The sequence below is a fragment of the Chiloscyllium plagiosum genome, chromosome 19 (genome assembly GCF_004010195.1).
Source record: "Chiloscyllium plagiosum isolate BGI_BamShark_2017 chromosome 19, ASM401019v2, whole genome shotgun sequence".
Taxonomy (NCBI): domain Eukaryota; kingdom Metazoa; phylum Chordata; class Chondrichthyes; order Orectolobiformes; family Hemiscylliidae; genus Chiloscyllium; species Chiloscyllium plagiosum.
Window position 1 is genome coordinate 40,765,912 of NC_057728.1, and position 25,731 is coordinate 40,791,642.

Below are 25,731 nucleotides of genomic sequence, written 5' to 3' on the forward strand. Positions count from 1 at the left end.
CAGAGAGCACCTCTGGGCCATCCGGACGAACCAACCCAACCACCCTGTGGCACAGCATTTCAACTCCCCCTCCCACTCCACCGAGGATATGCAGGTCATTGGACTCATCCACCGCCAAACCACAACAACGTGACGGTCGGAGGAGGAGCGTCTTATCTTCCGACTGGGAACCCTCCAACCACAGGGGATGAACTTGGACTTCACCAGTTTCTTCATCCCCCCTCCCCCCACCTTGTCTCAGCCGAATCCCTCCAGCCCGGCTCCGCCTTCCTGACCTGCAGTCTTCTTGTTGACCTCTCCGCCTCCATCCTACTCCGACCTATCACCCTCACCTTGACCTCTTTCCACCTATCACATTTCCAACGCCCCTCCTCCAAGTCCCTCCTCCCTACCTTTTATCTTCTCCTGCTGAACACTCTCTGCTCATTCCTGAAGAAGGGCCTGTGCCCGAAACGTCGAATCTCCTGTTCCCTGGATGCTGCCTGACCTGCTGTGCTGTTCCAGCAATAAAGTTTCAACTTTGTATCACTTAAGGTGATGAGTGGAGTCCAGGGTAATGTTGCACTGAGAGTTACTAAAGATCCTCCCTGTAGTTCCCATGGATCCACATTGTGACAGACAGTAGAGAAGCTCAAGAAATTGCTGATGCAAAAGACATTTTTTTCACAACATTTTTCACTAAAATACGTGTTTCAGTGATGAAAATATGCTCAGATTGTTACAAAAAGAGATAACGATTCTACGCAATATAATACAAAAAAAAACATGCTGAAATAATTTCTATCCTGTATATTTATCAATTCAACTTCTACAAAAGTCAAGATAACTCTTACTATTTCACTGCAAACTTTAGTATAGAAATACTTACTGATGCTTCCCTTTGAAGCATTTGTTCACTGCTAGTCATGAACTTGGCCTTGTACAACGTCTCCATGGTGTCAAATCTCCATTGAGTTTTTCTTGAAATAATCAAATATATTGACAATCTGACTGAATAACACAATGAAAAAATACAAGCAGTGAGTAACAAACCATGCCACCGTAATTCAACTGTTTTTGAACATCAGCAGAATTCAGGATACAAAATTTAAAATTTCATGGTTATGAGTTTGATTTATTGTTGTGCAGAAAGTGAGGTCTGCAGATGCTGGAGATCAGAGCCGGAGACACCGGGTCCAACAAAACTTGGACCCAACCAGGACAACCAGTACTTACAACAAATCCGAAGCCTCCAGCAACAGACCTCCCTCCGGATCCTCCGCTCCATGCTTGCAGCCATGTGCCGCTACCTACATTCCCTGCAACTCGACCTACCCCAGCTCAGGACAACACTCTCACAGACCTGCAAAGGACCTCTACTGTTCTTCATCCACAGAAGGATCCATAAACTAAACAAACAGTTCTTCCTGGCCATATCGGAAATCAAAGACAGTAAGTACCAAAAACTTTCATGTACTTACCCCCACACTCCGGATTCCTCAACTGTTCCATTCCTGAAGAAGGGCTTATGCCCGAAACGTCGATTCTCCTGTTCCCTGGATGCTGCCTGACCTGATTTATTGTTGTCACTTACCGAAATACAGTGAAGAGTGTTATTTTGTGTGCTATACAAGCGGATTATACCATATAAAGAACATCAAGGTAGCAGAACATAGAGCAGAATGTAGTGTTAAAGCCACAGAAAAGGTGCAGAGAGAGAGATCAACATTAACATTTGAGACGTCAATTCAAAAGTCAGATAACTACAGGGAAGAACCTGTTCATGAACCTGTTCTTGCACATATTCAAACTTTATATCTTCTGCCTGCCAGGAGAGGGTGAAAGGGAGTATAACTGGGATAGGAGGCGGCTTTGGTTCTTTTCCTGAGGCAGCGGGAAGAATAGATGGAGTCAAAGGATGGAAGGCTGGTTTGCGTGATGGACTGGGCAGTGCTCACGACTTGCAGTCTCGGGATGAAGCACTGCCTTCCATGCTGTGATACATCAGGATAGGATGCTTTCTACAGATTTTGTGCACATGCTGAGAAAAATGTACATTAAAACAATCTTTATAACTCAAACCTTCCATTCCCAGCAACATCCTGGCAAATCTTTTCTGAACCTTCTCCTGCTTGATAATATCCTTCCTAAAACAGCGGACAACCAGAACTGGACACAGTACTCCAGAAATGGCTTCGCCAACGTCCTGTACAACTTCAAAATGACTTCCCAATTCAAAAGTCTGAACAATGAAGGCAAGCATGCTAAATGCCTTCTTAACCACCCTCTCTGTATGTGATGCAAATTTCAAAAATTATGTACATGAACCCCGAGGTGTCTCTGTTCTACAACACTAGCCAGGGCCCTACCATTAATTGTATCAGTTCTACCCATATTTGCTTTACCAAAATGCAATACCTTGTATGTATCCAAATTAGAACATAGAACATAGAACAGTACAGCTCAGAACAGGCCCTTCAGCCCACGATGTTGTGCCGTCCACTGATCCTCATGTATGCACCATCAAATTTACATGACTATATGCATGTCCAGTAGTCTCTTAAATATCCCCAATGACCTTGCTTCCACAACTGCTGCTGGCAACACATTCCATGCTCTCACAACTGTGTAAAGATTAAACTCCATCTGCCACTCCTCCGCCCATTGACCCAAGTGATCAAGATCTCTTTGTTATCCAAGATAACCTTCTTCACGTTGGACATTTGTTGGAAATTATAACCAAGAAAGATTAATTTTAAAACATACAAACACCATTCACGATAGTTCATTTTCCATTGTACAGTTCAGGATTAATCACTGTGCAGTTGAAAAAAAACGACACTTTCGTCTGCCCACTAACTCCAAACCTTCCAGTTCCCATCCAGCCTGGCCAATGGCTTGTACAAACATAGCTGACATTTCTTAGTGCTCAAGAATACAGTACTGGATACATCCCATTTATTTAAAGTCAGTCGAAGTTTTAGGCCAGTATTTGTTACTCGACGTTTGCTCTAAATGAGTTTGGTACAATGTTGGGCATAATTTAACATTGGTCCATTCCTGCCTTACACAGTAACTTTTTTTACTTCACGCAAAAGTCGACTTACTTGTCGAATTCAGGACCTGCAGCCTGTTTAATGATTTTTCACCCAATCTGTCAAGTCCGTGCAAACTCCCACTCTAACGTTTATCCAGTTTCACATCAGAGAATAATTGCAAAAGAAGTGCAGAGACTGCAAAAATAAATAAGTTCTCCTGCTGTCCACCCCACCGCCTCAAAAACCTCATTTACTTGAATATCGCGAGAGTCCTTTGTAAATGACTTTGAGTTTGTGGGCCTGAATATAGTCACCCCCCACTAAGCTGCTGGGCAAGGGGGGGCAGGAGGGGGCATCTGCTGGCACCAACGACCTCCCACTGAGAAACAGTCTTGGCCCTCTTGCAACATTTATCTTTGAGCATGACTGCTCCAATCAGTTACATAGTGTAATGATCTATTACTTCAATACAGTGAGTCAAACACCACAGAACAGGCCCTTCAACTACAATAACCCCAGTTTTAGCCCAGACTTGGACCCCATAGCCTTGAATTTTATGACACATATTCTGTTCATCTAAGGTCTAGATTGTGAGGTTTCCTGCCTCAACTCCCCTTATAGGCAGTCTATTCCAGATTCCCTCTGGAGTGAAAAAGAAACTCAAATACTCTCTCGTCTTTAGTAAAATTATGACCCCTTGATACCGATCCTTCAACTAAGGGGAACAAATGTTTTTCTATCCACCTTACCCATGCCCTTCAAATCTTATACACTTCAATCAGGTCTCCCAAAGCTTATCCAGCCTCTCTATAGCTAACCAGCTCCTTCCCATTCAAAATCTTGGTGAATCTCCTTTGCACACCCTCCAGTACAATCACATCTTTTCTCTAGTAGGGTGACCAGAATTACACACAGTAATCCAAATGTGGCCTGATCAAAGTTCTGTACAGCTCCAAAACAACTTCCCTGCTCTTATAACCACCAGTACAACTGATACGGCAACATATGGGACACTTTCCTTTAATTACCTTGCTAAATTGCCCTGTCATCTTCAGTGATGTGTGGACAAGCACCTCACGATCACACTGTTCCTGAGGTTCGTAATGTCCTACCATTGAGTACTGCACCACCATTATCCTTCTTCCAAATGGCATAATCTCACACCTACCAAGGATAGATAAAATTTATCACTGATCAACCCATCTAACTAATATTGGGCCTGTACTCTTGCCAATTCAATCTTGAATGACTTCCCCACCACCACCACCACAATGATCTGTTGTATATTTACTCAGAAGTAGCTGTCCCCAGTTTATTTTGGCCATACCCTTATTTTAATATCTGTCTTTCCCCAATCACTAACCTTTTCTTTGCAGACCAACTTCTTCCTTTTCCAAAACCAACTTCAAACATATCATGTTGTAGTTGCTATCACTAAAATGTTCTCCCTTTGCCACCTTGAGCACCTATCCAGCTTAGATTAATACACTGCTCTAAGATTTGCTGCTACAGTTAATTTACATTTGTAAGCTGAAGGGCATCTGTAGAAGAGTTTGCCAAAGGGGAAACACTGTATAGTATATGGATGGAGCACTGCTTTGTAATAAATGTCAACCTGCAAATGGTACATGAATTCAGATGTCAACTGCCAGTTCAGGTAACTGCTGGGATATTTTCATTTCCAGTTCCTCGCTGGTGACTTGCTGTAATGAATCATACAGATTTATACATAGATAGAAATAAACTCTTTTTTGCGAGGAACATTCAACCTGCCAATGCTATCACCTAGAAGGTCAAGGGTAAGCTATGCATAGGAGTACCACCACCACCTGCGAGGTCCCCTCCAAGCCACACTATCCTTACAGAAAACTGTATCAACATTCTTTCACTGTCACTGTCAAAACCCCAGAACACATTAACAGAACTGTGGGTGCACCTGCACCTCAGAAACCGTTCCAGGCGGCAGCTCACCATTACCTTCTGAAGGACAATTATTGATAGCCTAATCCCATGAACAAATACAATAAAATGAAAAGCATTTATGCATTATTGCCTTTTTTGGTCCTATGGGCATTCAACTGTACAGGCCCAGCAGTTGGAGCAATTTTCAAATATTCATTTGGTTATCCATTACCATTAGTATCAGAATATACTTGTTGAGTCATAGACATGTACAGCACGGAAACAAACCCTTCGGTCCAACTCGTCCATGCCGGCCAGATATCCCAACCCAATCTAGTCCCACCTGCCAGCACCCGGCCCATATCCCTCCAAACCCTTCTTACTCATTTACCCATCAAGATGTTTTTTAAATGTTGCAATTGTATTAGCCTCCACCACTTCCCTTCTGGCAGCTTATTCCCTACTTGCACCGCCCTCTGCATGAAAACGTTATCTCTTAGGTCCCTTTTATATCTTTCTCCTCTCACCCTAAACCTATGCCCTCTAGTTCTGGACTCTCCCACAGCAGGTAAAAGACCTTGTCTATTTATCGTATCCATGCCCTTCATGATTTTATAAACCTCTATAAGGTCACCCCTCAGACTCCAGAGAAAACAGCCCTAACCTATTCAGCCTCTCCCTATAGCTCAAATCCTCCAACCCTGGCAAGATCCTTGTAAATCTTTTCCGAAAACTTTCAAGTTTCACATCTTTCTGACAGGAAGGAGACCAGAATTGCATGCAATATTCAAACAGTGGCCTAACCAAAGTCCTGTACAGCTGCAACATGACCTCCCAACACCTGTACTCGACACACTGACCAACAAAGGAAAGCATACCAAACACCTTCTTCACTATCCTATCTACCTGCAACTCTACTTTCAAGGAGCTATGAACCTGCACTCCAAGGTCTCTTTGTTCAGCAACACTCCCGAGGACCTTACCATTAAGTGTATAAGTCCTGCTAAGATTTGCTTTTCTAAAATGTATTTACCTAAACTAAACTCCATCTGCCACTCCTCAGCCCATTGGCCCATCTGATTAAGATCCTGTTGTAATCTGAGGTAACCTTCTTAGAACATAGAACATTACAGTGCAGTACAGGCCCCTCGGCCCTCGATGTTGCGCTGCCCTGTCATATTAATCTGAAGCCCATCCCACCTACACTATTCCATGTACGTCCATATGCCTGTCCAATGACGACTTAAATGCACTTAAACTTGGCGAATCTACTACTGTTGCAGGCAAAGCATTCCATACCCTTACTACTCTCTGAGTAAAGAAACTACCTCTGACATCTGTCTTATACCTATCTCCCCTCACTTTAAAGTTGTGTCCCCTCGTGTTTACTAACTCATCCAAGTCATTTATAAAAATGACGAACAGCAGTGGACCCAACACCAACCCTTGCAGTATGCCGCAAGTAACTGGACACCAAGATGAACATGCTCTGTCAACTACAACCCTCTGTTTTCTTTCAGCCAATTACTGATCCAAACTTCTATGTCTCCCACAATCCCATTCCTCCGCATTTTGTATAATAACCTACTATGGGGAACCTTATCGAACGTCTTGCTGAAATCCATATACACCACATCAACCAGTTTACTCACATCTACTTGCTTGGTCACTTTGTCAAAAAACTCAAGAAGATGTGTTAGGCACGACCGACCCTTCACAAAACCATGCTGACTGTTCCTGATTAGATTATTCTTTTCTAGATGCTTATAAATCCTATCTCTTATAACCTTTTCCAACACCTTACCAACAACTGAAGTGAGACTCACTGGTCTGTCATTACCAGGGTTGTCTCTACTACCCTTTTTGAACAAGGGAACCACATTTGCTATCTTCCAGTCCTCAGGCCCTATTCCTGTAGACAATGATGATTTGAAGATCAATGCCAAAGGCTCGGCAATCTCTTCCCTTGCTTCCCAGAGGATCCTAGGATAGATCCCATCCGGCCCAGGGGACTTGTCTATTTTCACACTCTACAGTATTTCTAATACCTCTTCCTTGTGAACCTCAATCTCTTCTAGTCCAGATGCAAGTATCTCTGTAACTTCCTCGCCAACATTTTCATTTTCTATAGTGAACACTGTTGAAAAATATTTATTTAGTGCTTCCCCTATCTCCTCTGACTCCACACACAACTTCCCATTATTATCCTTGATTGGCCCTAATTTAACTCTAGTCATTCTTTTATTCCTGACATACCTATGGAAAGCCTTAGGATTAACCCTGATCCTATCCGCCAACAACTTCTCATGTCTCCTCCTGGCTCTTCTGAGTTCTCTTTTTAGGTCTTTCCTGACTTCCTTGTAACCCTCAAGCGCTCTGGGTTTTCACATTTTGTCCAAACATAAGCCGCCTTCTTCTTCTTGACCAGGGATTCCACTTCTTTAGCTGAAAATGTGTTGCTGGAAAAGCGCAGCAGGTCAGGCAGCATCCAAGGAACAGGAGAATCGATGTTTCGGGCATAAGCCCTTCTTCAGGAATCTGCCCATTCGGGCTTATGCCCAAAACATCGATTCTCCTGTTCCTTGGATGCTGCCTGACCTGCTGCGCTTTTCCAGCAACACATTTTCAGCTCTGATCTCCAGCATCTGCAGTCCTCACTTTATTCCACTTCCTTAGTAAACCACGGCTCACGCGTTCTATATCTTCCTTCTTGCCTGACAGGTACATACTTACTAGGACACACAGAAGCTTTTCCTTGAATAAGCTTCACATTTTTAATGTGCTCATCCCCTGCAGTTTCCTTCCCCATTCTACGCTTCCTAAATCTTTCCCAATTGCAACATAAATTCCCTTCTCCCAGCTGTAATTCTTGCTCGGTGGAGTACATCTATCCCTTTCCATCAATGTACAAACTATACCTCCTATGTTCATATCCAAATCATTTAAGTAATTGACGAAAAGTAGTGGACCCAGTACCGATCCTTGTCACAGGCCTCCATTCTGAAAAACAACCCTCTGCTACCACCCTCTGTGTTCCACCTTTGAGCCAGTTCTGTATCCAAATGGCTAGTTCTCTCTGTATTCTGAGAGATCTAAGCTTGCTAACCAGTCTCCCATGAGGAACCTTGCCGAATGCCTTACTGAAGTCCATGTAGATCATGTCCACCGCTCTGCCCTCATCAATCCTCTTCATTGAATTTTTTGAAAAAGTAATCAAGTTTGAGACATGATTTCCCACGCACAAAGCTATGCTGATTAGGTAAATCAGTCCTTCCCTTTCCAAATACGTGTAAATCCTGTCCCTCAGGATTCCCTCCAACAACTTACCGATGTCTGGCTCACTGGTCTATAATTCCCTGGCTTGTCTTTACCACCTTTCTTAAATAATGGTGCCATGTTAGCTAACCTCCAGTCTTCTCACACCTCACCTGTGACTATCGATGATACAACTATCTTAAGCAAGGGGCCCAATCACTTCCCTAGCTTCCTACAGAGATATAGGGTACATCTGACCAGGTCCTGGGGATTTATCCACTTTTACACGTTTCAAGACATCCAGCACTTCCTCCTCTGTAACATGGACATTTTCAAGATGTCACCATCAATTTCCCCACATGCTGTACCTTCCATGCCTTTCTCCACACTAAATACTGATGCAAAATACTCGTTTAGTATCTCCCCTATTTTCTGTGGCTCCACACAAAGGCCACCTTGCTGATCTTTGAGGGGCCCTATTTGCTGCCGAGTTACCCTTTTTCCCCTAATGTATTTGTAAAAACTCTTTGGATTCTCCTTAATTCTATTTGTCAAAGCTATCTCACGTCCCACTTTTGCCCTCCTGATTTCCCTCTTAAGTATACTCCTACTGCCTTTATATTGTAAGGATTCACTCAATTTCTCCTGTCTATACCTGCCATATGCTTCCTTCTTTTTCTGAACCAAACCTCAATTTCTCTACTCATCTAACATTCCCTTTCACCCAAAAAGGAATATACTTTCTCTGGACTCTCATTATCTCATTTCTGAAGGCTTCCCATTTTCCAGTTGGCCCTTTACCTGCAACCATCTGCTCCCAATCAGCTTCTGAAAGTTCTTGCCTAATACCGTCAAAATTGGCCTTTCTCCAATTTAGAACTTCAACTTTTAGATTTGGTCTATCCTTTTCCTCCACTATTTTAAAACTAATAGAATTATGGTCGCTGGCCCCAAAGTGCTCCTCCACTGACACCTCAGTCACCTGCCCTGCCTTATTTCCCAAGAGTAGGTCAAGTTTTGCACCTTTTCTAGTAGATACATCCACATACTAAATCAGAAAATTTTCTTATACATGCTTAACAAATTCCTCTCCAACTAAAGCTTTACACTATGGCAGTGCCAGTCTATGTTTGGAAGGTTAAAATCCCCTACCATAACTACCCTATTATTCTTACAGATAACGGAGATCTCCTTAAAAATTTGTTTCTCAATTTCCCTCTAACTATTAGGGGATCTATAATACAATCCCAATAAGATGATTATCCCTTTCTTATTTCTCAGTTCCACCCAAATAACTTCCCTGGATGTATTTCCGGGAATATCCTCCCTCCGTACAGCTGTAATGCTATCCCTGATCAAAAACGCCACTCCCCCACCTCTCTTGCCTCCCTTTTTATCCTTCCTGTAGTATTTGTATACTGGAACATTAAGCTGCCAGTCCTGTCCATCCCCGAGCCACATTTCTGTAATTGCTACAATATCCCAATCCCATGTTCCAAACCATGCCTTGAGTTCATCTGCCTTCGCTACTAGGCCTCTTGCAGTGAAATAAATGCAATTTAATTCATCAGTCCTATCTTGTTCTCTGCTTTGTTCCTGCCTGCCATGACCATTTGACTCACTTCTCTTCTCAGCGGTACCAGTCTCAGATTGATCTCTTTCCTCACTATCTCCCTGGGTCCCACCCCCTTACTAGTTTAAATCCTCCCAAGCAGTTCTAGCAAATCTCCCTGCCAGTATATTAATCCCCTTCCAATTCAGGTACAATCCATCCTTCTTGTAAAAGTCACTTCTACCCCAGAAGAGGTTCCAATAATCCAAAAATGTGAATCCTTCTCCCATACACCAGCTCTTCAGCCCACATTCATCTGTTTTATCCTCCTGTACTTCTCTAGTGAAATCCCTGTACACTTTTTGGATGAGGATACACCATGCCATTTTGCATCCATCCATAAATACCTGAATTGCTGCAATTTGTTAGCAGTATTGCCAAGGAATGCCGTAAGGTAGATATGGTAAGGTAAAGCACTATATATCACTCACATGACCATAAAATGAAAACTTTTCCCATAATCATCAGGAATTTAAACATTTCCCCCTAAGCTAATGATGTGCATCTTCACCAACCCTTTCAGCCATTTGAGTAATGGCATTCCAACATCATAGTTAAATTTAGCATTAGATCAGGCATGATAGAATGGCATGTACCTACCAGGATGGTGCATGACTTGATTGAATTCAAAAACCTGAAGAACAAGCTACCAAAAGGAATTGCCATAGTCTCTCTTTTTGGCAATAAAGTTGCCAGTCTTACCAGGATACTCTCTCATTAGATAGTGTCAACTGGTGGTGATTTAATCTTAGGGTCACAATTCCACAGGCGGTGGAAGGTGGGTGGGTGTGCGCGCACACACATGTGAAGAGAGACAGAGAGGGGGAGAGTGTTGAAGTATAGCACCTCTATTTTGGCCATACCCTGTCTTATTTTAATATCTGCCTTTCCCCCATCAGTAACATTTTCTTTGCAGACCAACTTCAAACATATGGTGCTGTGGTTGCGATCACTAAAATGTTCTCACATTGACACCTAGAGCACCTATCCAGCTTAGATTAATACACTGCTCTAAGAATTGCTGCTAGTTAATTTATGCTTGCAAGCTGAAGGGCATTCGTAGAACACATGGCCAAAGGGGAGACACTGTACAGTATTCAGATTGAGCACCTCTTTGTAATAAATGTCAACCTTTAAATAGTACATGAATTCAGATGTCATCTGTCAGTCCAGGTAAATGCTACAATTGCTTAGCAGGAGTGGGATTTGAACCCATGCTGTTGGCATCATGCTGCATCATACAAAAAGATGTCCAGCCAACTGACACTCTTGTTGACAGGACACATTGCGAAGAGGTAGATGTATGGCTACTGGATGCAAAAGATTCTACAATTGAGTATCACTATAAATCAACTGGTTAATTATTTGTCTGTGAAAACTTGCACAAAAGTTGGACACATTAACATCAACGACTATGTTTCAATTTTACTGCCTGAACTGGAGGGCATGTCTTATGAAGAAAGATTGAGGGAGCTCGGGCTTTTCTCATTAGTGAAGCAGGATGGGGGGGGGGGGTGACTTAATAGAGGTGTACAAGATGATGAGAGGCATAGCTACAGTGAATAGTCAGTGACTTCTTCCCAGGGCATAATTTTAAAGATGATTGGAGGAAGTTTGGGGGCAATATCAGAGGTGGGTTCTTTACACAGAGTGGTGGGTGTGTGGAATGCATTGCCAGCCGTGGTAGTAGAATCAAATACATTTGGGTCTCTTGGATAGGCACACGGATGATAGTAAAATGTAGGGTATGTAGTTTATTTTGATCTGAGTAGGACAAATGGTGGGCACAACATCACGGCCGAATAGCCTGTGTTGTGCTATTCTATGTTTATATAATTAGCTGCAAAAAATGTTGGTACCTTAGAATGTGATAGGGATTTTGAAGTGAATGAAAATTCTATTTCAATTATATGTACTCTTCACATTTTTCAAACAGATATGCACTCATTGTATGGAATTGTCCTTTTTGGAACTGAAAACGTAGATTTTAAAACAATATTTTTATACATGTTGGTTTTTATTTAGGGGGAGAATTTGCACCAGGCAAAAATTACAAGCACCCCTCTCCTCCAAAAATCGTCCACTGGTGGTTCTATTGCCCAATTTTTTTTGAAGTATACTACAGTTAAAAGCAGATCGGTGTTTGGTCAGTTTTTTATCAATTGGCGTTGTCTTATTTTATGCAATAATGGAACAATGATTCAGATCAGAATTATCACTTATAGACTGAAACAAAGTAACTATTCAGTAAGCATCAAATAATTGTACACAAGAATTCTAATGTACTAAACTGTTTTTCCATTTTACAGACTCGTTAAACTTAGGACAAGCATTTACAAGAAATAAACTAAATGCACCAATTCATGAGCACTGGAGGCAGTGATTTCCACTATCCAAAACAAAACATACTATTGATCTGATGTCAAAGCCAACCATTCATATCATTGCTTTTAGTTAATGTCTCTGGCCACTTAACATTACTGCTAATAAGCAAAAAAACAATGGAATATTTGAAATGACTGATTGTGAGGAAAGCACAAGTCTGGCATGCACATATATAGTAATGTACATGTAAGCATTATGTTGAATTTGTAGTACAGTTATGAATAAACCTCAAGTCAATGATGCTCAAACTCAAAATGAGCAAAAAAACGTCTTGGTACACAATTAAACAAAATTCAAATAAAATTTTAGTTTTATCAAAAACATAAGATTTTAAATATTCTGTACATCAGTACATGGACAATATTGGGATCTGCAATTCTCTTCTAATTCTGTAACATGCATTTCCTGCTACTCAGTTATGAAATAGAACATAGAACAGTACAGCACAGAACAGGCCCTTCAGCCCACGATGTTGTGCCAACCACTGATCCTCATCCCTCAAATTTCTGTGACCATATGTATATCGAGGAGTCTCTTAAATGTCCCCAATGACCCTGCCTCCACAACTGCTGCTAGCAACGCATTCGATGCTCTCACAACTCTCTGTGTAAAGAACCCGCCTCTGACATCCCCTCTATACTTTCCTCTAACCAGCTTAAAGCTATGATCCCTCGTTTTAGTCATTTCTGCCCTGGGAAATAGCCTCTGGCTATCGACTCTATCTATGCCTCTCATTATCTTGTATTAGGTCCCCTCTTCTCCTCCTTTTCTCCAATGAAAAAAGTCCGGGCTCAGTTAACCTCTCCTTATAAGATAAGCCCTCCAGTTGAGGCAGCATCCTGGTAAACCTCCTCTGAACTCTCTCCAAAGCATCCACATCTTTCCTATAATAGGGCGACCAGAACTAGACACAGTATTCCAAGTGCGGTCTAACCCAAGTTTTATAGAGCTGCAACAAGATCTCACGATTCTTAAACTCAATACCCCTGTTAATGAAAGCCAAAACTCCATATGCTTTCTTAACAACCCTGTCCACTTGGGTGGCCATTTTAAGGGATCTATGTACCTGCACCCCAAGATCCCTCTGTTCCTCCACACTACCAAGAATCCTATCCTTAATCCTGTACTCAGCTTTCAAATTCGACCTTCCAAAATGCATCACCTCGCATTTATCCAGGTTGAACTCCTCAGCCATCTCTGCATCCTGTCAATGTCCCGCTGCAGCCTACAACAGCCCTCGATACTGTCAATGATAATTTGCCATTCCATGAAATTGGAAGTTACAATCTATGATTTAAGAACTGTGCCAACCATTTTGATTTAATAAGTCTCAGAGTTCCTTAACTATTGTTTAGCAAGCTGAAACAGAAACAGCAGACACTTTTTTTCCTCCAATTATTACAAATGGACAAGTAGTATAAAAATGAATCCCAGTCCAGAAATTGCCACTGAACGAACAAAGATCAGATTCATGCAAGTTTACTTTAAATTAAGCTTTAAGACTAACCTTCACCGATTTCCTGTAACTCACTCTCGAGAAGAAATAAACATAATAATAGATCAACATTTCTGCTGAGTAATTGATGCCATTTCAAATGAAATGGAAATTCACACTTTTGCCCAATACAACTAAGTATGCAGAAAGCAATTTGCTTAATGGCAAAAAAAAGCAAGTTGGTCATTATTTTACAGCAAATTTGCTCCTTAAATTAGATTTGCTGTTCCATTAAACCTTGAAATGCAAACTATGGGATGTGTACAGTGGTTCGAGGAGAAATTCTTTAAATTAGGTTTGGATTGCAATGTTTCTAAAATGTAGATTAATTATTCACTGAAATTAGTACCAAATAGCATCTGAAAATTCCTCAGGGAAATGTAGCGTACAAAGCTACACACCTCTGGAGCAGGTGGGACCTGAATCCAGGCCTCCCTAGTCCAGGGTAGGGACACTACCACTGTACCACAAGAGGGCCTTTACAGAGCTTTTGAACCCAATGGGCAGAATTAGGAGCAACTGATGCTTATGTCATCAGCCTCTTGCATACAATGGTTTGCAACTCTCAGACAAAGTTAAGCTGCATGTGTACTTCCTTCTGGATACCTAACCAACATCATCCAAAAGCTGCTACCTTGTCATCTTCCTTATCTTGCTCACCCAATTCGTATCAAAGACTTTCAAATCCACTGTAAAGCCTCATGGGATGTTACGTCATCTGCAAAGTGCCATGCAAGGGTTCGCTGTTATTTGTACTAATTTTGAGTCAAGTAACACCGACACATTTATGAACCCACTGATCACGAAACAAACTTTATTACAGCATCCCTGAACACAGGGCTCCAATTAAAGGGAGTCATTCTACTCTAAAGGAAACAGCGTTGGCAGATACCACCATTCAAAAATTCAGGGTGCTTTTCTTTGCACAACAGCTTTTTAGTGATATACAAAATAGCTTAGAAGTATTTTTGTTTTACCAACTTAGGGAGCACCCAAACTTTTCTGTTTCAGTACACTCCAGTTAATCTAAATTGGACCCAATTTAAAATATTTTTTAATATAGATTTATTCTACCTTTACTTGAAAAAGGTAGTTAAATGTAAGTAAGATCAATGGAACAAAAACTAGCAAGGCATAAGCGGTGCACAGAGTAAAATCATCTTTTAAATTCAAGCTTTGTATTCCAAACAAAATACATTTTACAGAACATACATATTGGAATGTCCCATGCAGTATCAATGCATCCATGGAAATAATTTGCCATTCCAAGAAATTGGAAGTACCAATCTATGATTTAAGAACTGTGCCAACCATTTTAATCTAATAAATCTCACAAAGCAGAGTTCTTTAACTATTGTTTAGCAAGCTGAAACAGAAACAGCAGACAGACAAACAGACTTTTTTTCTCCTTTTTCATTACAAAATTCACATAATAAAAGGTGAATGGCATGAAGTTTCCTAAAAGAAAATGATCCTGGGAGTAAAATTTAACATTTATATTCCAAGTTCATTCAGCACACCAAAATCCTTATTGCATACCTATACACAATCTACTACTACAAATGTGTCACCTTTTTAAATACTGCTAAATTGGATGTCGTATAACAAAAATGTTCTGTGTAATTTACACTATATTTTCCACTGAACTACATGGACATTCAGGATTAACTACTAAAAAAAGCAACAATAAACAAAAACTAGAATTTCCAAAGTAAAAATTAATTCATAAGCTTAAAGCTCAAAGTACAGATTTTCTTTTTGCTTGCGTAATGACTGAAATTTCAGTGCATAACATCAACACAAGAATGAAAGATTCCTTCTTTGGAAGAAAAGGTTTAGGTAGTGTCCATTGACTCCAAGCTTGTTGAAGATGAGTCCTTTTGGATGCTCTCAAAGATGGCTGCCAACTCAGGGTTGGAGCTTATCTGAGATTGAAACTCACTCATAAGTGGACTTTTCTCTGCTTCTGGAATAGTCAGTAGTGCTGCAACTGCTCTCATCGCCGATCGTTTCAGTTCATCTTGTTTCTCAAACTCTTGTTTAACAGAGTTGGCTTTTACCTAACAAAGCAAACCATAAAAAATTTTCAGAAAGGTTTTTTAAAAATCAATTTTAAAGGACGTTTTATAGAATTTCATAGGCAAAGAAATCTACAATATTGTGTCAATTGAAGAGATGAGGGAAAAGAGCAGGTAATAAAAGTTTCAGTACTCTTTTCACATTCTAGACAATTGATTGATAATTATGCAATTCTGGACATCATAGCTGTAAAAAAAGTGTTGGATTTCTTTAAACAGACAAATTGGTAAAATAACTGGAAAAATCTGAAAGAAGCCTATTAGTGTAACAATTCCAGTATGTGCAAAGTCAAAACGTCTGCTTTATTAACAAATGCTTAAAAACTCTGTTGAACATTTGGTAGCTAGTTCCATTCTGCTCATTGTACAATACATATTTTAAATTAATAATCAATCAAGTCTATGTTTCAAATGTCCCAATTTTAGTTGCCAAAACTTAGCTGCAAATACGATCCCATACAAATTACTCAGTATGATTTGAATAGTAAGTCAAAAACAGCACATATTTTGTAATGCTGTTAAGCATGCAGTGCACCACAGTTAAACTAGTGTTCAGGTTTCAGTCTTTGAACTTTGATTGCCTACTATCAATAAGATTGCAACTTTTCTGAAACTTTAAAATGTAGAATAATCCTTAACAGACTATTGCACTGGTTTATTTTTTAAAAAGGTGAAAAAAAATCATGCTAGCATTTTACCAAACATTAGAAATTTAGCATTTTGGTACCAATTTCTAAAATATTTGTAAACAAGATACCAATATGGTGCTCAAGTGCAATATGACAAGAAATTGAATTTCCAAATGACTAAAGATATCATTTTAATACTACTGGGTGCAGGTGTGATGAAAGGTTAAAATAAATATATATTTCTTCTGTAAAAGTTAGAAGGTTTTTAAAAAAAAGCGATTTTAAACTAGTGGCACATGAACGTTGGTCAATTTTAGTGAAAGGGCTTAAAAACTAAACTAGGTCAGTCTTTCTGGAACCAAAGTTTTAAATCAGTATGTACCTTCTGGGGTGTTAATGAAAGTTTGTCTGTATTGCAGGGGTTTATGACAGGACAGAGAAAACATTAAAAGACATGAGCTTACTTTGGGTTTAGAATAATCAAGAATTGATGTTTGTTTAGAAAAACAGAGATTGGAAAATTTAGAAGCACTTTAAAGGTGACCTAAATTAAGTCAGAAGTGCCTAGATTGTTTACAGCAATTAAGGAAATAAGCTCCCTCAGTGAATGAGAGCAGTCTGTGAAACTTCCAAACCAGGAGTGTTTGGTTGGGACCCTACAGATTATTAAAAGATAGCCTAAGCTCTCAACTGATAGAGGAGTCAACAGCTCCAGGACCAGACCCAAGAAGAATAGTTAAGTCCAGCCTACAGGTTTGACTGGGAAGGAAATTTTCTTTCGATTTCGACCAACTATAAAATGATGCTGTTGAGGAGTATATAGGATTTAGTTTTATGGTGTGTTTTGATATCTTGCAAAGTGTTATATTTAGAAAGTGGCTTAGCTTTTTTTGTTATTTCTTATGTGCTAATGGTTCGGCGAAAGACTGCCATGTTAATTTTTTTTAAAAAAAGATATATATCTCAGTCTGGGATCAGAATAGTCCAGTAAAAGCATCAACTGGGATAATACTGCATAGGGACAGTGGACACAGTTTTGTTTAAGACTTTGAATAAGATGTGTGTGTTAATGTGACCTTTCATTATGAGCTAGGAAAATACTTATCCGAAGTAAATCAATTAAATCATTTCTAACAAAAATGCTTATTCATATAACGAGGTCTCTTCTTCTGTTAAAAATCAGAAATTTAGTGGTTACCTCCAAACGCTAATATTAAATGAGAACATTGTCAAAGCACCTTTAGCATAGTGCAATATAAGTGGCATGACATGAGGGGAGCGCTCAATTTTAGGGGTAATACGAGAGAGTGGATATTGGATTATTGGATTAGTTAAATAAGAAACAGTCAAGATAAATTTGCATCATTTAATGTTGGCAAACAGTAATGATTGGAATGCCACAGGAAACAGCGCAGTAACCTCAATCTGTTGCAATCTCTATTAAGACTTGGATGAAGGGCTGACTGTATAGCAGCCAAACTTCTTTATGCAAAAACTGGTAGAAAAACAAGTTGCCAGGAGGATATAAAAATACTGCAAAGACACATAAATAGAATTAGAACATAAACTTAGCAGTTAGGTACAACATGGAAAAGCATGAGGTTGTCTGTGTTGATAAGAATAGCAAGTTAAATATTTAAATAGCAGGATTGCAAAATCTGCAGTATAGGATCTGACAGCCCTCATATATGATGCACAAAAACTCAAAAACTTATGAAGGCAAATTGAATGTTGGCCCTTTTTGTAAGGGAATTTTGAGTATGAAGATAGAGGGGAATCATGTCATATAATTACAGGCATTAATGAAACTGTAGCTAGAGAAGTGTACAGTTTTGATTTCCTTATTCAAGGAGGGATATACTTGTATTGAAGTCAACTCAAAGAAGATTCACTCAATCGATTCCCAACATGATGGGTTGCCTCATGAGGAAGAGGTCGAGCAGATACTGAAGTTTAAAAAAAACATTTGAGGGGCCTAGATAGCAGAGATGCTGAGTTAATCTTTCCCCTAGTGGGGTTATCCAGAACAAGGGAGCATAGTTTCAGAATAAAGGTTCTCCAAATTAATAGCCAAATGAGTACAGATTTCTGGTCTCCTTTGGAATCCTCTACTCTAGGGAGATACGGTGGTTGGTTCACTCAGATTTTTGACCTGCAAGACAATCAAGAGTTATAGGCAATAGCCAGGAAAGTGGAGCGAGGTCATAATCTTACTGAATGGCAGCGTAGGCTCAAGGGGCTAAACTCTACTTCCTTACTGTACAGACTGTACCTATAAATCAGGTCAGAATCTGATTATATTCAAATACCTCAGTAGATAACTCAAAAATCTAAAAGTATGTCTGGTAGCAAATGTATCCTTGGTACAATCACAAATTATATACAGAAATTTCAAACATATACCTTAGTTGTACAGGTAGCACGCAAAGGTTCCACCAGCCTGTCCAATCTCTGTAGAACTGCACTTGGACAAAGAGTGGATAACCGTACTAACATCAAGAAGGTCAACATCTGTTAGATTAAAAAGCTTAGACAGTAAATTAGTTGCCTATAATAATATATTAATTACAAGCATTCATGTTTTCCATAATATAAACACAGACTTCAGCACATCTCACTTTAAAATACCTTGCACTAAATGCAGAAAACTAAGGTTTGGACAAAGTGCAAACCCACATGATGTGGCCATGAGCTAATTAAAATCTAACTAATCGATACTGAACAATATAATCCATATTATTTACCTTGATGTCATAATGGTCCTTTAGTCCATCTTCAACATGGTTCAGGAATTCAAAAATATCTAATCTGTCAAGACAGCTATCCAGAAGTGTGTACATGCATTCAAAAGCTGCCTTCCTAATATCTAGGCCATCATCTACAGTATGCTTGAACGGTCCCATTTCCACCTTACATAAAAAGGAGAGAGATGAAATATAATTAAAGTGAAAAATATTTAAATCCACTGAGCATTTTCAGACAAAAATATATTTTGCATACAAACCTCTCTTATTAATTCCTTCCTAACTTTTGTTTCATTATATAGATGAGGAAGAACAGTATCCAAGAGGTCCCTGATTAGCGATGGTTTATTATGTGCAGCTGAATTGAAGGTAACTAAAGCCACTCTTCTCACATTGAGATCTGGATCTTCCAATGTTTTCAGAAAATCACCTGAACGTGTAATTTAAATAAAACATTATCACTAACTTCACAAAACATTTCACTATCTAAAGGATTTGTGAATCAACAGAAGCAAGTTTACCTATGCAGTTCTTTAATAGAGGATCTATCGGTTGCGGGTGATCAGAAATTGTAAACTTCACAGCTGTAACCACAGAGCTTCGAGCATAAGATGAACCTACAGAGGAAATGGCAAGGTTAAAACACAAAGGACTTGGCAGAATACATATTCCAATTCATTCCCTTTAAGATTTCTGCATTTGAGATCAGTAATCTTTTTGAAATGAAAACTTGAACTTGTGCAGACAAAATATGACTGTATACATAAAAAGCGTCATATACAAATTTCAACCAAAGTCTTGACCAAATGCCAAGTAAGCAATCTAAACAGAGTAAAGAAATTTTAATCTTGCAAGTGAAGACCTATTTACACTGGCTTAATTCCCATTTTGAAGTCTTTGAAGCGGTGATAAGCAAGTTATTTCCACTTATTACACAAATTTCTGTATTTATATACAGAAAAACCTCTGTTGTCTGATCATCAATTATCCACATTTTGGATGATCCGAACAAGATCTCAAGGTCTTAAAGTTTGAGATCAGAAACTGGAATCTGTCACTACCTGCAGAAACTCTCTTTCTAAGAAAAACTGTTCACCTGTGAACTCAGCAACGTTTCTCCTGCTCTGCCTCTGTCATTTGTTTTCTTTCTTTCTTCCTTTCTGTTACAACCAACAGGAATGGTACCGAACTATAAGATAGTTTGTTGAGATGTGTTTATTTAAACAACTGAAGTATCTGATTTATAAATTACCCACTATTGCAGCTGCTAAGAAATTGTCCGTGACCTGAAAACAATGTACTGTACCAAGATTTATTGCAAAGATAATCATTTACTTTCCATTGCGCCAAATGTTATTTTGCTCTAACATTTTTAGAGAGTGGTTTTCATTTCATAAAGCCTTAAAATGCTAATCAACTCTACAATGCAAATACCCTCGAACAGGAAAGAATTTTACAAATGGATTGTAGCTCCACACATTCCGTATTAGTTCTGCTTGTGAAATATTTACACTTTTTGTTTCTGGGGACATTACTTTCCATGTTCATCAACCAGTATTGCTAGCATAGATACAATTGTTTGTGCTCGAAATGGAAAGCCGATTTCCACAAATTCAATTTAGCATCTTGGTACTACTTTTTAAAAATGGGGTGCAGCGAAAGATCACAGGATTTTCAGTAAATTCCCCATGTTCTGTGATAATGTGCAAGAGATGCAAATAACCATCACAAAGAAAATCACCTTCCCAATGGATGATTGACAAATGTCAAGCTAAATCAGTAGAGTGTTCGTGGGGATGTGTTGACAATGCAAATATCATCACCATTATTGTCAAAACCTGGTTATCATTGAGAATGAAAAAAGTTATAACAATGTGACCACAAAAGCCGTTTCCAGTATTCCCAGCATAGATATAATGGTTTGTGTTCAAAATGGGAAGCCAATTTCCAAAGATGCAGGACAAACTCAATTTAGCATCTCGGTACTTCTTATAAAAAATACAATTAAAACTCTCAAAAGTTTACTGTAGCACACGTAGAGACCTTATACTCTTAGTACCTCAAACTATGTCTTTATGTTAAAGGGGCAGGACTACACTTGCAAATGTTCGGAGTTATCTGGAAAGCTCTGATGATTCATTTCAACTTTTTTTTTAAAATACTTTCATTGAATTCATGGAACAATTCAATCTATTTTAACCATTTTCAAAATTATGTGCCATCATAAATGCCCTTGTTTTGATTTGATCAATTTGACTGGTGCTTCTGGCTGAGTGTGCGCGTCACGGGGTTCCATTTACATCGGAGAATACTTCCTTTGTTTATGATCAGATCAGTTATCCGAACAAAATACGCCCCGCCTATCTCATTTGGATAATGGAGGTTGTTCTGTAGACATTTTAAGATACTAAAATATATCCTAAGGTTATATGCAGGAATGTTGTCAAGCAGAATTTGACACCAAGCTAAGCCACATGAAATATTAAGGCAGACGGCCAAATGGAATGATTTTAAGTGCCCTGAAAGAATAAAGATCAGTAAAAAATCAAAGAGGTTTGGAGAAAGAATTCTAGGCTCTAGAACCTTGGCAGCTGAAGGTGTAGTTGCCAATCACAGAGCAATATAAACTAGGGATGGTCAGAATTAGGTGAGTAGGGAATTGTAGAGCTGAACAGAAATAGGAAAACTCATGGCCATGGAAAGATTTTAAAAAAGAATTATAATTTTTAAAATGAAGGCATTTCTTAATCAGTAGCTAATGTAGGTCAGTAAAGAAAAGATTAAGGAACAGGACGCGGTGAGAGTTTGGAGCTGAAAATGTGTTGCTGGAAAAGCGCAGCAGGTCAGGCAGCATCCAGGGAACAGGAGAATCGACGTTTCAGGCATAAGCCCTTCTTCAGGAAAGAGTTTGGACATCTGCAGTGTTTTAGGTGTTCTCAAATTTACGGAGGATGGAAGGAGGTAAGTAGGACAGGTGTTGCTTGGAATGGCCAAGCCTTGAAGTTGCAACAGCATAGAGGAGGGTTTCAACAGATAAGCTGAGCAAGGGATCAAGGTGCAGAGAAGAGTCAGACAAACTGCAGATATAGTAACGGGCAGTTACATCTTAGCGATGACATGAGTATGCAGTCAGAAGCACACATCAGGGTTAAATACAACAGCAAGGCTGCAAATGGTTTGTTTCAGTCTGAGATGGTTGAAATCAGCATTGAGCAAATAGTTTGTGGCAGATTTAGTCATTAACGTCCCCTTTCTATTCATTTTTCCTCTACGGCTCTTTCCTCATTTTCTTTAACATGAAACTTTTCCTTTGAAAACTGTTCACTCATTATCCCCACAGTATAAGAATTGAATTATTATAGCGAGGTGGTATTGATGGCTTTCCACATAACCATGCAGAGCAATAGTTTGTTTTTATAATATCAACAAATAATAATTACAGATTATTCAAAATTTTATTCTTTCACTTGAAGATACTACTTAGCAAAAATTGATACTATAAGCAAATACCGTATGAGATATAGAAGTTTTATATCAAACATATTTTACATATGCTACATGTAATGTACCTGATTCCAAGTATCCTTTAAGCCGTGGTAGTAACGTCTCTGGATCTATCAAAGTAAGTTTGCCCAGGCATTCTGCAACAACATTTCGAGTTCCCTCTTCTGCACACTCACAATGTTTCAGCAGCAAATTCCAAATGTTTTCTACATATGGTTTGAGACCTCCAACTGACGAAGAGCTAATAATTTCTTTTAGAGAATGTAACAGGAGATATTGTCTTTTGGGTTGACTTGTTATTTCTTGCAGAACAAAAGGCAGATACTCAGGAAGGTTTCCAACACTAATGCTTCCAAGGGCATAGGATGCTGCAGATTTGACCTCTTCACTAGAGGAAGAGAAAGCTTCTAAGATTACAGATTTAAGCTCAGTTTGTCCACTTAAGTCTATATGATGACCAACCTCTCCGAGAGAGAGCAAAGCCAAGAGACGGATAGAATCTGTGGATCGAGAATTCTTCACATCCTGGATAAACTGCCCAACCACAGCTGGTCCTTCTCTGGGGCAGGCTCGGGTAAGTGCTGCGACACACTTTGCAATTGAGTAATAGGACTGCTTGTGAGTCAATGCACTGCTTTGGGAATAAACTGGACCAGTCAGCATTCGCAACAACTCCATATAACCAAGATTTGCAGTTCCAGTCCCAACAAGAGCTTGGAAGAAATATAACATCGCACTAAGAGCTCCTCCTTGAAGTAGTGGGGACCGTACCAGCCCAATAAGCTCAGTAAGAATTGAGCCACTGACTTTCGAAAGAGAAGATGGGTGCACCTTGGCCAAAGTTGTAAGAAAGCTTATGGCCATCTGTGACACATGCATGTCACTTTCACTAATAAGAGGTGGAAGCTCCACTAGGACTGCTTCAATCATGGCAGGTGTCAGGCTGTCACTATAGTTCTTGATCAAGATATCCAAAGCAGAAAGGGTACTCAGTTTCAATGCTCGCTGGTTTTTCCTCAAGAATGAGGCTAAAATTGGTACTCCCTCACTCAGCACTGGTCGTAGGTCAATCTTGAGAGAAGATCCAGCAATTAACGTCAAAGCTTTAACTGTTGTAAGTCTAGTAATTTCATTCTTCAGTCTCTCCAAGAAAATCTGCAGTGTGCTGGGTAAATCACTGCCTAAATGGTCCCCAAGGTTACAAATGATCTGTCCCATGCAAGAAATAGCTCTCTCCTTCACCTCTTGATCAATGTCTGCAGCTTTCAAACGCTTGACAGTACATGTAAATAAGTCATTAATGTATGGGGAAGCATCAAACGAATATAAGTGATCTACAGGTCTAAGTACTTTTACAAGCTGCTGAGTTACAAGAAGTGCTTCTGAAGTAATCTTGTAAAATGGATCGCCCACGCAAGCCACAACTGGTGGAACTAAAGCTTCTACATGAGGATGGAAGACCTGAGGCGAGTGGTTACAAAGGATAACATACAAACATGAGAGAGCATCGATCTTTAGATTGGATGAGCTGGATTTATCATTCAAGGAAAAGATTATCCCTGCAAGAAACAAAAACAAAAAGTGACAGCAGTTTGGAATTTTTTTTTATTTATGAACAACCCAAATTATATTTTCTGTTATAATATCAAGCAGCTCTCCCAATATAATTCTACAAAAGATAGAAATAGTTGTTCTAAGAAACAAATGTACAAATACCAACATTTTTTAAACAATGGATATTTACTACTTTGACAGTACACTGGCTATATTGTTTTTTGAAGTCAACCTTGATTTAATGATTTGCTACTGACAATACAGATTTGCTAGTGTCAATAACAGGACGCAATACAAACATTAATATAGTGTGCTTAAAGTTTAACTTAGACTTTATGGGGTCTAACATTAACACATAGCTTGGAGAGAAAGGGGAATAGTAATTACAGATTCAGTGGCTGTACCCCATTTTAGATTTCCTGTTTCTTCAACTGTTATATGATGCCAATTTTTAACTGGCTTCTCCTTACATATTGTTGCATAACCTGCTTTAAAATAGCTTGTGCTGCATCGCTTCAAAAACATACATTTGTAAAGCACCTTACGGAATATCCTAGGACCATTAAAAAGCGTGCTAGCCAAGCCACACACACAGCTGATCACCGAGATCTTCCAAACACGATAGCATTGAGCACCAAGATGTCCAGTGATATTGAGGTTGGTAATGGCCTCCAAGTTTCAGCGATGCCCAAACCAGTTCATTGATGAATTGAAGCTGAAGCTGGACACAATAAGTCCAAATGCTTCGGCATAAAAAGGTAATGCTGTAGTTTTAAACAAGGTCAGCAGCATGGATTCCTACTCCAAAGCTGACTGGAAAAATCAGTCATTTGGTCATCCATCAGTCAACTGGCCAAAAAAGCTAAATTTAAGGAGGACCTTAAAGGCGTAAAGTGAGATAGAATCCAAGAAGCATAAGGAACAAATTTCAGAGCAGGGGGCCTAGGTAACTGAGGCAAGGTCACCAATGGTTGAGCAATTTTAACTGGTTGATGGAAAGAGATCAGAAGGTTGTGAGGATAGAGATTATGGAGGTATAAAGTTGTTTGAAAACAAGGATGAGAAATTTAATATCAATGTGTTGATTGACCTAGAACCCCCAATGTAAGTCAAGTAGGGGGTGGGAGAGCTCAAGAGCGAGCACAAGAGCAAAAGATTGCAGGTGCGCAAGAGAAGGTGAAAGTGTGAGGGAAAGAAATGGAGAAAGGGGGAGACAGAGAGAGAGACAGAGAGAGAGAGACAGAGAGAGAGAGACAGAGAGAGAGAGACAGAGAGAGAGAGACAGAGAGAGAGAGACAGAGAGAGAGAGACAGAGAGAGAGAGACAGAGAGAGAGAGACAGAGAGAGAGAGACAGAGAGAGAGAGACAGAGAGAGAGAGACAGAGAGAGAGAGACAGAGAGAGAGAGACAGAGAGAGAGAGACAGAGAGAGAGAGACAGAGAGAGAGAGACAGAGAGAGAGAGACAGAGAGAGAGAGACAGAGAGAGAGAGACAGAGAGAGAGAGACAGAGAGAGAGAGACAGAGAGAGAGAGACAGAGAGAGAGAGACAGAGAGA

General features: G+C 39.6%; 2 protein-coding genes across 4 annotated transcripts in view; both read right to left on the minus strand.

Annotated features, from left to right (window-relative positions):
* The window catches only part of LOC122559392, a 19,295-nt gene extending 18,234 nt beyond the window's left edge, over positions 1-1,061 (minus strand). For all 3 annotated transcript variants that reach the window (XR_006314418.1, XR_006314417.1, XM_043708841.1), the window contains exon 1: positions 869-1,061. The gene's annotated coding sequence lies outside the window, so the exon portion shown is untranslated. The remainder of the gene's footprint in view (positions 1-868) is intronic.
* A 13,389-nt stretch (positions 1,062-14,450) lies between these two features.
* cand1 (cullin-associated and neddylation-dissociated 1) overlaps positions 14,451-25,731 on the minus strand; it is a 32,601-nt gene continuing 21,320 nt past the window's right edge. The window contains exons 10-15 of the mRNA XM_043709633.1: positions 22,687-24,180; positions 19,639-19,734; positions 19,378-19,547; positions 19,118-19,282; positions 18,777-18,884; positions 14,451-15,726 (exon numbers count right to left, since the gene is read on the minus strand). Of these exons, the coding sequence (XP_043565568.1) occupies positions 15,502-15,726; positions 18,777-18,884; positions 19,118-19,282; positions 19,378-19,547; positions 19,639-19,734; positions 22,687-24,180 (2,258 nt within the window). The 3' untranslated portion in view covers positions 14,451-15,501. The remainder of the gene's footprint in view (positions 15,727-18,776; positions 18,885-19,117; positions 19,283-19,377; positions 19,548-19,638; positions 19,735-22,686; positions 24,181-25,731) is intronic.